The 12990-nt window shown below is 40.2% G+C and overlaps 1 protein-coding gene across 8 annotated transcripts in view; it reads left to right on the top strand.

The window, feature by feature from the left end:
• The window catches only part of TLN2 (talin 2), a 232395-nt gene that overhangs the window by 73171 nt on the left and 146234 nt on the right, over positions 1–12990 (top strand). For 7 of the 8 annotated variants that reach the window (XM_061595996.1, XM_061595994.1, XM_061596001.1 and 4 more), the window contains exon 2: positions 10312–10483. In XM_061595996.1, coding sequence (XP_061451980.1) covers positions 10348–10483 — 136 coding nt within the window. In that variant the 5' untranslated portion in view covers positions 10312–10347. The remainder of the gene's footprint in view (positions 1–10311; positions 10484–12990) is intronic. The other variant, XM_061595999.1, reaches the window with a different exon arrangement.

Consider the following 12990-nt stretch of genomic DNA (forward strand, 5'->3'; position numbering starts at 1 on the left):
AAGTGACCCGTTTTTTTTTCTTTAAAGAACAACGGACTAGCAGGCAAATATCCTCCTGTCTATGCTTATCATTTTCTTATCTATACAGCTAAAGAGTTTTGTCAAAGTAACAGCAATTAAGATAACCTAGGTGAGTTACGACTTTCCTTCTTTACGCACGGAACTAAGGGGGAAGAAAACAAAAATAGCCTATCTTTCTTTTATTGCAAAAAGCTGATATGGAAAATAGCATTTTAAAGATTACAACGGATGAGGGATTTCTGATTGGAAGAGATAAGAAAAATCTTTTTGATTTATAAGACTTTTGTGTAATATATGCATGGGACTACTTTTCCTGATCTACTTTTTTTTTGACGAATCTGCTCATTCTCTCTGCTACTAGTTATTTAGACGCTGTGAACTAAAGCTGTTTTTGCACTTCTGGGCATATAAGAGATAAGGACTGTCTAGCGTGTGACATCAGTTGGTTGGAAAGATTAACTCCTTTGTAACTGGATAAAGAAATAAACTGCTCTTTGCTTGGGACATTGAAAATTGAAGGAGTTTTGTTCCTTTGGCTTTAAGAATGACAATTAAGAAGATTATGGATGTACAAGAAGGGACTTTATCTTTAGACATGTTTCAGAAAATAATGAATGAGATTAAGTCAATAAAACAAGAACTGAGAAATAATAGACAAGCGTGGAAAATTGAATTTCACGAAATGAGACAGGAGCTGAAAGAAATTCAGGATTCTATGAGAAAGGAGAATAAAGATAGATCTGGAAAACCAAAAAAAGATGAAAGAGAAATTAAAGGCAAGGTTCAAACTTTGGAGATTGGATTAAATATGGACATGAAAAAAGATTTGGATTTCCTGGCTCTGACGGATCCTGGAGACAAATATTATAGTTTGGAATTCCTGAAGGAATTGAAGAGATTGGAGATAACGATATTATCGGTTCAAAAAAATTCCTGGACTGGAAGGATTTGATGGAATTTGAAATGGAGAAAGTTAACAGAATTAATCCCTGTTTTGTGTCAATGGAAAAATCTTCAAGAGATGTACTAGTGTATCATGTGGAAAAGAGGAACAGAGATGCGGCTTTGCAGCAATACTTCAGTGATATGTTCGGAATTCATGGCAAGAAAATATCTGTGATGGAGGAAATTCCTATCAGACTTTTATTATATGACTATGACAGCAAGATTTTTGGATGCGTGGAGATGGAAGATGGAAGATGGACCTAATACGGATAAAGACAGAAGAGCGATTTGAAATTACTGGACTTAGTAGACTTGATGAGTTGGATTAATTGACATGTTTATTTAGGAAAAAAAATGATTGATATATATCTCAAGGATTGAAAACTTCTCTTTGACTTTTTGTGGAAGATTAAAATGATATGATGTTAATGAGATTTGAAACCAATTAAGATAACCGCTGGAGGAAGGTGATTTTATAATCTATTAAGAGATAGGTTTGTTATATATTATAGATTTATAGCTGAACTATGACAAATCGGAAGTCAATATTTTTATATATTTTTTCTTTTCTTTTTTTATTGTATTAGTTATTGATTTGTGGTGTTTTTTTGTATTGTTTTGGTTTTGAAAATTTGAATAAAAATTAATTGAAAAAAAAAAGAGAAGACATGATTCACTAGAAAAGACAATAATGCTGAGGAAAACAGAAGGGAGTAGAAAAAAAGGAAGACCAAACAAGAGACTGGTTGATTGCATAAAGGAAGCCCCAGACCAGAACTTACAAGTTCTGAACAGGGTAGTTCACAACAGATGCTGTTGGAGGTTGGTGATTCATAGGGTTGCCATAAGTTGTAACCGACTTGAAGGCACATAACAACAACAACAATTGATTTGATTTCACTTGTACTGCCTTTGGTGTTTGACCAAGAGGTGGTTTTTCACATCCTTCCATTTCAAATGGATTGCTTTTCAGAATTCAGGTTAAAAAGTTATTCTGTTCAGTCTTAGTTAAAATGGAGAGGGGTCTGCGGGGTTGGGGGTAATCCCTGCTGGCATCAAGCAGCCAGCTCTTGGCCTCACCCCTTTTAAGGTTCTGAGGTTCCTGACTATTCAGTTTGCTTGACTTCTGTGCGATATATCTCCCCCTTCTGTCTCCACCCTGGGGCTGGGATCTGTTTTCAGTGCCTGAGCTCAAAAATAGAGCATATGAAGTAAAAATAGATTAAAGAGCCTTGGAGCGTATGCAGAGTGCATTGCTTTCACCACTTGCTGCATTCACATGTAACAATAAGACAGACTTTCTGTATTATCCAGAGCTTGGAAAAGTGACTTTTTTGAACTACAGCTCCCATCAGCCCAATCCAGTGGCCATGCTAGCTGGGGCTGATGGGAGTTGTAGTTCAAAAAAGTCACTTTTCCAAGCTCTGGTATTATCTTTATTCACTGTGAGCAAGATACGCCCATTAGGAAGCCTTGCATGCCCATTATGACTGAACAAAGGATTGTGGTTTGTGGTTTGTCCCTAAAAAGCCACAGTCACTAGTCAGCCTTAAGCTATGGGTTTTTTTGTTGGTTTACTGATCATGCGGCAACAAACCATGATGCCTGATTTGGATGTTAAAGGAAGCCACGGCTTCCTGTTTGTTATGCCACTTGTACCAAAGAAGCCGTAAATGAGGACTGATTGAAAGTCGGGCTTATTCTATCCAAACTCAGCCAGTGCAGAGATCTCCCATGTTTTAAGAACAGTGCAAAGGGATTCTAGTTTGGAGGATGGTCTTTCCAGAAAGTCTATTTTAAAGCCCTGGATATGTGACCAGTGGGGAAGATAACTGGAGCCCTTCAAGTACACATGATTTCATGTGGAGAGACATTTCAAGTATGCAGACAATATATAGACTGTTTTACCTGAAAAATAAGGAAGACGAAAGTTATTATTGTGTGGTCTCATACTGACTTTGTTGTGGTTGGTTGTTTGGTTGACTTCATTGCTTTGAAAACTAATTTAAAAATATTTAAATAGACAGATAAGGCAGGGGGAGCTGGTGAACTGTTTTGTTTGGCCAAGTTTTTTGTGAGTGCTGATTGGGGCGGGGGAAGGATGGCACAGATTGGTACAATGCTCATTTTGGTGGAAGTGAGTTCTGTTTGCCCTTCAGCTAGGGAGATTGGGGCTCAGATGCCTGCAGAGCCACAACCAGCAGCTTCAGGACAGTCATTTGTAACTATTTGAAAGCACCTGAAGGACTAAGGCACTCCGCATGTTCACACGGTCCTGCTTACAGCTTCACATCCACAATAATCTCTCTCTCTCTCAGTCTAACCTACCTTGCAGGATTCTTGTGAAAATAATTCAGCCCTTTGACAGAATTGCATTATATTTATTAAGTATAAAATACATATTTAGATAGAGCAGCAATGGATTCTGTGGTCACCCGGCATTTGACGCAAGCCCATTGGCCATGGGAAACGTCTCTCAGGCTGCTAGGAGGGGCTGAGGCCGTAAGGCTGCATTCTATGGAAGCTTTTCAGTGAGCAAAATCCATTGCTCATCTGTTCCTTTCCTTATAGTGCACATCCTTAGATCTCATTTTTGTTCTCACAAGTGGTGACTGCTATTCTGCCAGCAGCTGGAAATTATGAAGTGAATCTCTTTGAGAGAGGAGGGAGGAGACCTTGAAAACAATAAAAGCCTTCAGCTTTTTTACATGGTTTCTAAGTAGGGTTGCCAGGTCAGAAGCATTCTAAAGCCTGAGATTTCAGGGGTGAGCCCTAGTGATGTCATGGGGGCAAGTCATAATGATGCCATGGGGATGGGCTGTAGTGATGTCACAGGGGAGGGCCCAAGTGATGTCATTAAGCATGATACATTAAGCATCAACCACAGTTGCTTGGAGCATACAGTTCAAACAAAAACATTTCTCTGATTGGAAATTAAGATAGAAATCTTAGCTGAAAGATAGAGCCTGGGTAGGGAACATTTAATCTAGCCTACTTGATTCCGGCAAGAAGGATTTAAGTGCCTCAGGCCAGGCCAGTCACCAGAAGCCCATTGCAGGAAGAAAGGAGCCTAGTGTTGTGGAGCACTCAGGAGTAAAGATGGATGTCCCTGAAGGCTGCAATTCTAAACACACTTACTAAGCCCCATAGAGCTCAATAGGACTTACTTCTGAGTAGCTATAGTTTGGATTGTGCTGTTGGTAAAGCTTGACTAGGGATCCTCTGCAAAGATATCCATATCCAAGCAGGGTTGGCAACTCCCTGCCTGCAATGCCCTGCCCGTACCTTTCAACATGGTTGCTCCAAACTTCTTTAAAGATTTGACCCTTCACTAGGGTTGCTTTGCCTGTGCTGCCTCTGAGACGAGCTCTTGTCTCAGAAGAAGCTTTTTCAGCTTTAAAATCAGTCACAACGCTCTTTTTGACTGATAAAGATTTTCTCCCGGTGAGGGAGAAACGTAGAGATTAACCATAAAGCCTGTTTTTGTGGGGAGGACTGGATTTCATTTATTTATGAGAGAAGGTTCAAACTGCAATGCCGGATGGACTTTCATCAAGCTCTTGCTGATTACAGCGACACGTTTATCTTTTCTTTAAAGAAAAACGGACTTCAACAGGCAGATAAGCATCCTTCTTTCTATTTTCTTTTTTTACTTGGTTTAAATTGGTGTAGCAAAAAAGAAATTTGTCAATGAATCAGCTGTGAAGAACTTCAAGGTGAGTTTATGGCTTTTCTCTTTCACTAACGAAATTAAGGAGGAAAGAAATCGAAAAAGCTTATCTTTGATTTTATCGCAAAAAGCTGTCCTGGAGGTTCATTCTAAAGATACTAACGGAAGAGGGATTTCTATTTCGAGGAGGGGGGAACAAAAACTTTTTTTTTGGTCTATTTCATTTTGACGATCTGATTATTCACGACGCCACTAATTGTTTTGATGTTGGGAACTAAGTTTGTTTTTGTACTCCTGAATACATAGAGATAAGGCAGGCTGTATTGTCTACACTGATATAAGCAAGCCTGGAACATTAACCCAATTGTGGCTGAAATAATTTTTGTTTCTGTGGTTTTAAGAAAGACAACCAGGAAAGTGATTGAGACCATGGAAGAAATTATGTTTCAGAAAATAATGGGTGAGATTGAGATAACGAAACAAACCCTGAGACAGGGTAGACAGGAGATGAAAATTGAATTTAACAAAATGACGCAGGAGCTTAAAGAAACAATGGATTTTGTGAGAGAGGAGTTTGATGGGATAGGGAAGCTACAAGCCCTGGAGATTGGAACAAATGTGAAATTGGAAAAAGATTTGGAGTTTATGGATGTTAGAAATAAAGTTTACTGTTTGGAATTCAACGTTGTCTCTGAAGAAATTAATGAAGATTTTGGTTGTAAAGTTATCAATGTCTTGGATAATTTTCTGGACTGGAATGATGTGATGGAGCTTGACATAGAAAAAATCTATGGAGTTGGCTACAGATATGTGACAGTGGAGAAACTCTTAAGAGATGAGCCAGTGCATTTTGTAAAAAAGAAGAACAGAGATATGACTTTGCAGCAATATTTCAGCAACATATTCAGAATTCTTGACTGGAATGATGTGATGGGGCTTGACATAGAAAAAAATTATGGAATTAACTACAAATATGTGACAGAGCAGAGATGCACCCAGAGCAGAGATGTGACTTTACAACAATATTTCAACAACATATTCAGAATTGATGGCAAGGACATATTTGTGATGGGGGAAATTCCCATCAGACTCTTGTTATATGACTATGGCTACGACAGCAAGATCATCATGGGATACTGATAATGGATGAATGGATACTGAAACCACTGGATTTAACAGGACTATTGAAGATGGAAGATGGAATTAATATTGATAATGGAAGAATGGTTATGGAAATTATTGGACTTAACAGATTTGACGAGATGGATTAATTGATATGTTTATTTGGACTATGGCTATGACAACAAGATTATTATGGGATACTGATAACGGAAGAATGGCTACTGAAATTACTGGACTTAACAGGATTATTGAAGATGGAAGATGGAATTAATATAGATAATGGAAGAATGGCTATTGAAATTATTGGGCCTAACAGATTTGAATTAGATGGATTAAGCAATATGTTTATTTGGAGAAAAATTGAAAGATATATCTCTCAAGGAATTGAAACCTCTCTTGGACTTTTTGTGGAAAGAATAAAATAATGTTTATGAGATTTGATGATTAATTAAGATAACTACTGGAGGAAAGTGATTTTATAATATAATTTTAGAGATAGGATTGTTATATATTGTAGACCTATAACTGATCTGCGACAAATCGGAAGTTAACATTTTATTTTATTGTTTGGTTGTTTTTGTTTTGTTTTGTTTCTTGTCTTTGAAAATTTGAATAAAAATTAATGATAAAAAAAAAGATTTGACCCTTCACTTCTGAAAGAGATCTCTCTACCCTTTTCTGTCTACCTTGTTAGTAAACAAGCTGCTATAAACTCACTTTGACAGCCAATCCAATTCCAGTGAGTAATAATTAACAGAGAGAAAACACACATGGTTTGATCTACCTTCACGGACAGCAGTTTGGGACCAACAACAATTGCAGCCACACTTCCCAGTATGTGAATTCTCTTTTACCGCTATTGGGCAAGAAACAAACTGCCATGCAACCAACAAGGTGCATCATTAGTGGGTTTAAGGGGGTTGAGCTGAGCACATGGAACCACTGTTGCTGCTTTTATGGATGTAAGAGAGAGAGGTTAAAGGTAAATGAAATGCAAACAGAAAAAGAAAATACAGTGATGATTTCCTAAATGCATTACCATACCAACAACAACAAAATTCCTATGAGTAAGATAGAAAACTCAGCATCCCACAACTAGTCAGGATTCCTATCCAAAAACCAAAACTAAAAAACTCCTAGCAGCCAGTCAGCCAAGGTCACAGAAATCCCCATGCAGCAGCACAATCTGACCCAGGGGCTGAAGTTAGTGCAGAATGGTGCGGCATGATTACTGACAAGAGTGAGACCCTATCAGCACATAATACCTCTGCTCTAAAATCTGCACTGGTTGCCAATTTGCCACCAGGCCTAGTTCAAGGTGTGCTTTCCATGCTATGAGTGCCACATAGTACTTGTTCTGCTCTTGTAAGAAATCAGTCCTTTAATGTGGCAGCACCTATGCTTTGGAGCTCCCTGCCTATTGACAGACACCTTCATTGTACTGTTTTCAACACTTGCTAAAAACATTCCAGGTATGTAGAAGCTGTTGTGTTTTTTATCTGGTTTTAACTCGTTTTATTATTTTGAATGTTTTTAAATACCTGTCTTTAACTGTTTTTGCCAATAATTTTATTGTTTTAATTCCTTCTGTAAACCCCTTTTAGGTTTTTTTTTTACAATAAAGCAGTATGTAAATGTTGTAAATAAAATACATAAATAAATTTTGGAGTCACTGTGCCCCTTGGGTCTTTTCCCACTTTTAGGAACAAAGGAATCTACCAACTCGGGCCATTTGGTACCATCTAGCTCAGTCCTCATGGCATGGAGTAGCATTGGCTCTTCAGGATTCCAGGCAATAGTCTTGTCCAGAAATTGAATTTTGGACCTTTGCATGCAAAGCATATGCCCTACCAATGAGCTACAACCCTTCCCCTGTTTAAAAAAGTATCTTTTAAAATTGTTATTTTCAATTCACTAATGAATGCATATCACACCTAAGGCAGATCCACACCATTCATTTAAAGCACATTCAACACACATTTGAAGCACATGAATCACACCATAGAATCATGGGAACTGTAGTTTGTTAAGGGTGGTGGGAACTATAATTGTGAGGGGGAACTACACTTCCCAGGATTCTTTAGGGGAAGTCATGTGCTTTGAATGAAGAAATATTTATATAAGCATGACTGTAAGAGATATTTATTATTTACACAAACTGTAAAGATATTTGTAGTGCAAGCCTATGTTTGTTTACTCAGAAGCAAGTCCAAATGTATTCAGTGGGGCTTACTCAAACAGGGAAGCATGCACAGAACTGCAGCCTGAAGTGATAAGGAACACTCACGCAACCCAAAATTCAGAATCATGCCACTTTAAGCTGTTTTGCAACTGTTTATATTTTTTATGGTTATTGGATTTTAAAGGGATTTATTTCTTGTTGTGAGCTGCCTTGGTTTCCAATCAGCAATCCTACTTCATAGGGTTGTTGGGAAGACACACACACAGATGTAAAAATACATAAACCCCATATAATAGTTTAATGTCAAAATGAATTGGTCATTGCAGAACATTTTTTTAAAAAAAATAAAATCAGTATTAGTTTCTTACGTAATAAAAGCAGTGATATCTATGTAAACCCTGCCTAAATGCCTTAAAAATAGAATTGGAGGGAGACAGAAAGATTTACAACACAAACACAATTCTTTGCTATGTTCACTCAAAAGTCCCATTAATGTACAGCACAATCCTAACCATGTCTATTCAAAAGTAAGTCCTATCGGATTAAATGGGGTTTACTATGGGTATGTGGGATTTGCATTGCAGCTTTACTCCCAGAAAAGCAAGTATTGGATTAAAGCTTCATATTGGAAAGGTTTTCAAAACACTGCCCTCTTCAACAGCCCAGGAAAATTTAAACTTGTTTGACTTGTCAACACAAGGGAAAAAAAGACTTTTGGTACTGCTGAATGCTATATACTTATGCAGTTTATGAGATTTTCAGATAATCAGGAAAAAACAATAGTTTTCTACCTTTGCAATGGAGTCCAAGTACTGCCTGGAGGCCCAGAAGTCCCTTGTCAATCACAACCCTGACTTCACTGATTGGCTACAAACTTGAAAGGGCGGGGTTAGAGCAGCCAGCTAAGAGATCATTTCACGGAAGTTGTGGGGGGCAGCTGACGTTTTGGTGTATATCTTGAGAACCAGACCACCTAGAAACTTAATTTTTTAAAAAAATGAAAGCTGAGAGTCTGGAGACCCAAAGAGGATCCCAAAAATCTAGAGTCTCTGGCTGAAAACTGGACATCTGGCAACCCTATTTCTAAGTAGGAAAATGGCCTAGCATCTCACTGAGTCATGTTTTTAAAAGAAAAGGTGGTGTTTGGTTTTCTGGTTTACACATACTGGGTAAGTGAGTATTAAAATACCATTTAAAAAAAAAAAATCTCCCAGCGGGTTCCAGGAGGTCCTCTAGCAGGGGTGGGGAACCTGTGAGGGCCCTCTAGATGCTGTTGGACTCCAGTTCCCATCAGCCCCACGCGGCATAGCCAGTGGTCAAGGATGATGGGAGCTGTAGTCCTGCAACATCTGGAGGGCCAAAGCTCCTCCATTCCTGCTCTAGACCTTAATACACTCCTGAGGCTTGCCTTGGTAGTGCATCCATGAGCATCCACCCGGGGAGGAGGGAGGAATGAACCCTAACCTACAGATTTCCAACTTTCATTTGAAAAGAGTTAGTTCCTTGCATTTGTAGAACCTGACATATGAGGCAAAATATACCAGCACTATTCTTCTATTTTAAAAAAGATGGTACAAAGCTAGCGTGTTCCCCCTTTCATTGTTTTTCTTACCCCAACACACCAGAAAAAAGTGTGGATCTGAGCTCCCTGCATAGGTCAGAGCCTCCATTCTCTGCCCTCCTCCCACAGAGTCATCTGAGCTGTAGGGTGGTAGTGGGGAAGGCACAATCCATGTGGAAGGGGCATGAATAGCTCGAAGGTCTTTTGGGGTTTAGTATGATTCTGACAATATTCTTGGGTCTCTAAGCAGACTGCAAAATTACACCAAAAAAAATCAGACCCATCAGAGTCCGGTGGTCAGATCTGGAGCTATTGTAACTGGTCACCAAATTTGACATTTTTTAGAATGTGTCTGTATGTGTGGTATCAGGAGAGCTGATGTTTGGGAGTAGAGTGCCTGCTTTATGCAAAAAATTCCCAGGCTCAATCTTTGGGCATCTCCGATTGAATGGATCTTAGGGATTAGGTGATGAGAAAGCCAAGTTCTCTACCTGAGACCTTGGAGAACCTCAAAGGTAGCTTGCTCCATTCCTATGATTTGGAAATATGGTGTTAGTATCTTTCCAAATCACAAGCTAAGATGGTGTTAGTGCTTTTTATTATTTGTGTATTTTAGGTTGCTTTTACACTTGTTTTTAATGTTCGTTTTTATAAGTCACTTTGACTTTCACGTTGCTGGGGGGAAAGTGGCTAATAAATAATCAGACACAAAACGCTACCGAAGGAAGAATTGGTTATCATGTCATTCCAACCGGAGAGGATTTTTTAAAACAACAACCTAGTGTTTTGTTTCATTTTGTTTCTATTAAGGTAGCATAAAGAGAAGCCTGCAAGTAATCAGACAACATGGTTGTGCTGTCGTTGAAGATATGTGTCCGCCAGTGCAATGTGGTCAAGACGATGCAGTTCGAGCCTTCCACGGCGGTGTACGATGCATGCCGTGTTATTCGTGAGCGAGTGCCAGAGGCTCAAACTGGACAAGGTTAGTTTTGGTAAAATCTAGGTTCAGTGCTGGCTTTCCTGAATTGTAGCCTGGACCTTCATTTCAATCTTCATTACCTCTCCTGCCCCAAGGAAACAACGGGGATTAAACAGCTCCATATAGAGCAAGGGTGAGGATCCTGTGGCGCTCTAGATAAGGGTAGGGAACTGTGGGGCCCCAGGCTCACCAGACCTCGCCATGTGGCTCACAAGGCTCACAAATTGCTGATCTGCTAACTAAAATATGTAACTTGTCCCTTGGGTCCTCCTCCGTGCCTGAGGACTGGAAAGTGGCAAATGTAACGCCAATCTTCAAAAAGGGATCCAGAGGGGATCCCGGAAATTACAGGCCAGTTAGCTTAACTTCTGTCCTTGGAAAACTGGTAGAAAGTATTATTAAAGCTAGATTAACTAAGCACATAGAAGAACAAGCCTTGCTGAAGCAGAGCCAGCATGGCTTCTGCAAGGGAAAGTCCTGTCTCAGTAACCTATTAGAATTCTTTGAGAGTGTCAACAAGCATATAGATAGAGGTGATCCAGCGGACATAGTGTACTTAGACTTTCAAAAAGCGTTTGACAAGGTACCTCACCAAAGGCTTCTGAGGAAGCTTAGCAGTCATGGAATAAGAGGAGAGGTCCTCTTGTGGATAAGGAATTGGTTAAGAAGCAGAAAGCAGAGAGTAGGAATAAACAGACAGTTCTCCCAATGGAGGGCTGTAGAAAGTGGAGTCCCTCAAGGATCGGTATTGGGACCTGTACTTTTCAACTTGTTCATTAATGACTTAGAATTAGGAGTGAGCAGTGAAGTGGCCAAGTTTGCTGATGACACTAAATTGTTCAGGGTTGTTAAAACAAAAAGGGATTGCGAAGAGCTCCAAAAAGACCTCTCCAAACTGAGTGAATGGGCAGAAAAATGGCAAATGCAATTCAATATAAACAAGTGTAAAATTATGCATATTGGAGCAAAAAATCTTAATTTCACATATACGCTCATGGGGTCTGAACTGGCGGTGACCGACCAGGAGAGAGACCTCAGGGTTGTAGTGGACAGCACGATGAAAATATTGACCCAGTGTGCGGCAGCTGTGAAAAAGGCAAATTCCATGCTAGCGATAATTAGGAAAGGTATTGAAAATAAAACAGCCAATATCATAACGCCGTTGTATAAATCTGTGGTGCGACCGCATTTGGAATACTGTGTACAGTTCTGGTCGCCTCATCTCAAAAAGGATATTATAGAGTTGGAAAAGGTTCAGAAGAGGGCAACCAGAATGATCAAGGGGATGGAGCGACTCCCTTACGAGGAAAGGTTGCAGCATTTGGGGCTTTTTAGTTTAGAGAAAAGGCGGGTCAGAGGAGACATGATAGAAGTGTATAAAATGATGCATGGCATTGAGAAAGTGGATAGAGAAAAGTTCTTCTCCCTCTCTCATAATACTAGAACTCGTGGACATTCAAAGAAGCTGAATGTTGGAAGATTCAGGACAGACAAAAGGAAGTACTTCTTTACTCAGCACATAGTTAAACTATGGAATTTGCTCCCACAAGATGCAGTAATGGCCACCAGCTTGGACGGCTTTAAAAGAAGATTAGACAAATTCATGGAGGACAGGGCTATCAATGGCTACTAGCCATGATGGCTGTGCTCTGCCACCCTAGTCAGAGGCAGCATGCTTCTGAAAACCAGTTGCCGGAAGCCTCAGGAGGGGAGAGTGTTCTTGCACTCGGGTCCTGCTTGCGGGCTTCCCCCAGGCACCTGGTTGGCCACTGTGAGAACAGGATGCTGGACTAGATGGGCCACTGGCCTGATCCAGCAGGCTCTTCTTATGTTCTTAAGGCCATTTTGGCCAAGCCATGTTCATCTGTCCTGCACCTGATGTCTTATATGATGTCTAGTGTGGGGAAGATAAAGACTTGGCTCAGCCAGGGTTTGCCAGCATGGCTGACCAGCTGATTGGTGGCATCTGCAACGCTTTGTGTAAATTGCTCTGCCCAGGGCTTCGCAAGATGTGACAGTAACCTGTCGGCACTTTGCAGGCTCTGCCTTTGGCCACACAACATGATTTCAAACTGTGCAGGCCAAAATGGGTCACCTGAGAGCATTGTAATGATAGGTGATTGACAGATGGGCAGCCCACACACCCCTGCCAAACATGGTCCTTGGTGGAGATAATGATCTGGCCTGGCCACCATTCTAGAGTCTAGATGTTGGACTCCAATTCTCATCAAGCCTCACCATTGGCCATTCAGATTGGGGCTGATAGGAGTTGTAGTCCATCAACATCTGGGGGCCACAGGTTCTCCACCCTTGATATAGGGGAGGTCATCCTGATGGGCATGCACCTGAAATATAATGTAGCATAGGTGCTCTGCAGCCCTCCACCATTTTGAAATTTCATTCACAACAGGAACGTGCTGCCACTATCTCACCATGGAGAGAAGTGCAGGAAAAATCGCTATACCATAGAGGCGCTGTAGAAGGCCATTCCACATGATCCACAAGATGGG

The sequence above is a fragment of the Rhineura floridana genome, chromosome 14 (genome assembly GCF_030035675.1).
Source record: "Rhineura floridana isolate rRhiFlo1 chromosome 14, rRhiFlo1.hap2, whole genome shotgun sequence".
Taxonomy (NCBI): domain Eukaryota; kingdom Metazoa; phylum Chordata; class Lepidosauria; order Squamata; family Rhineuridae; genus Rhineura; species Rhineura floridana.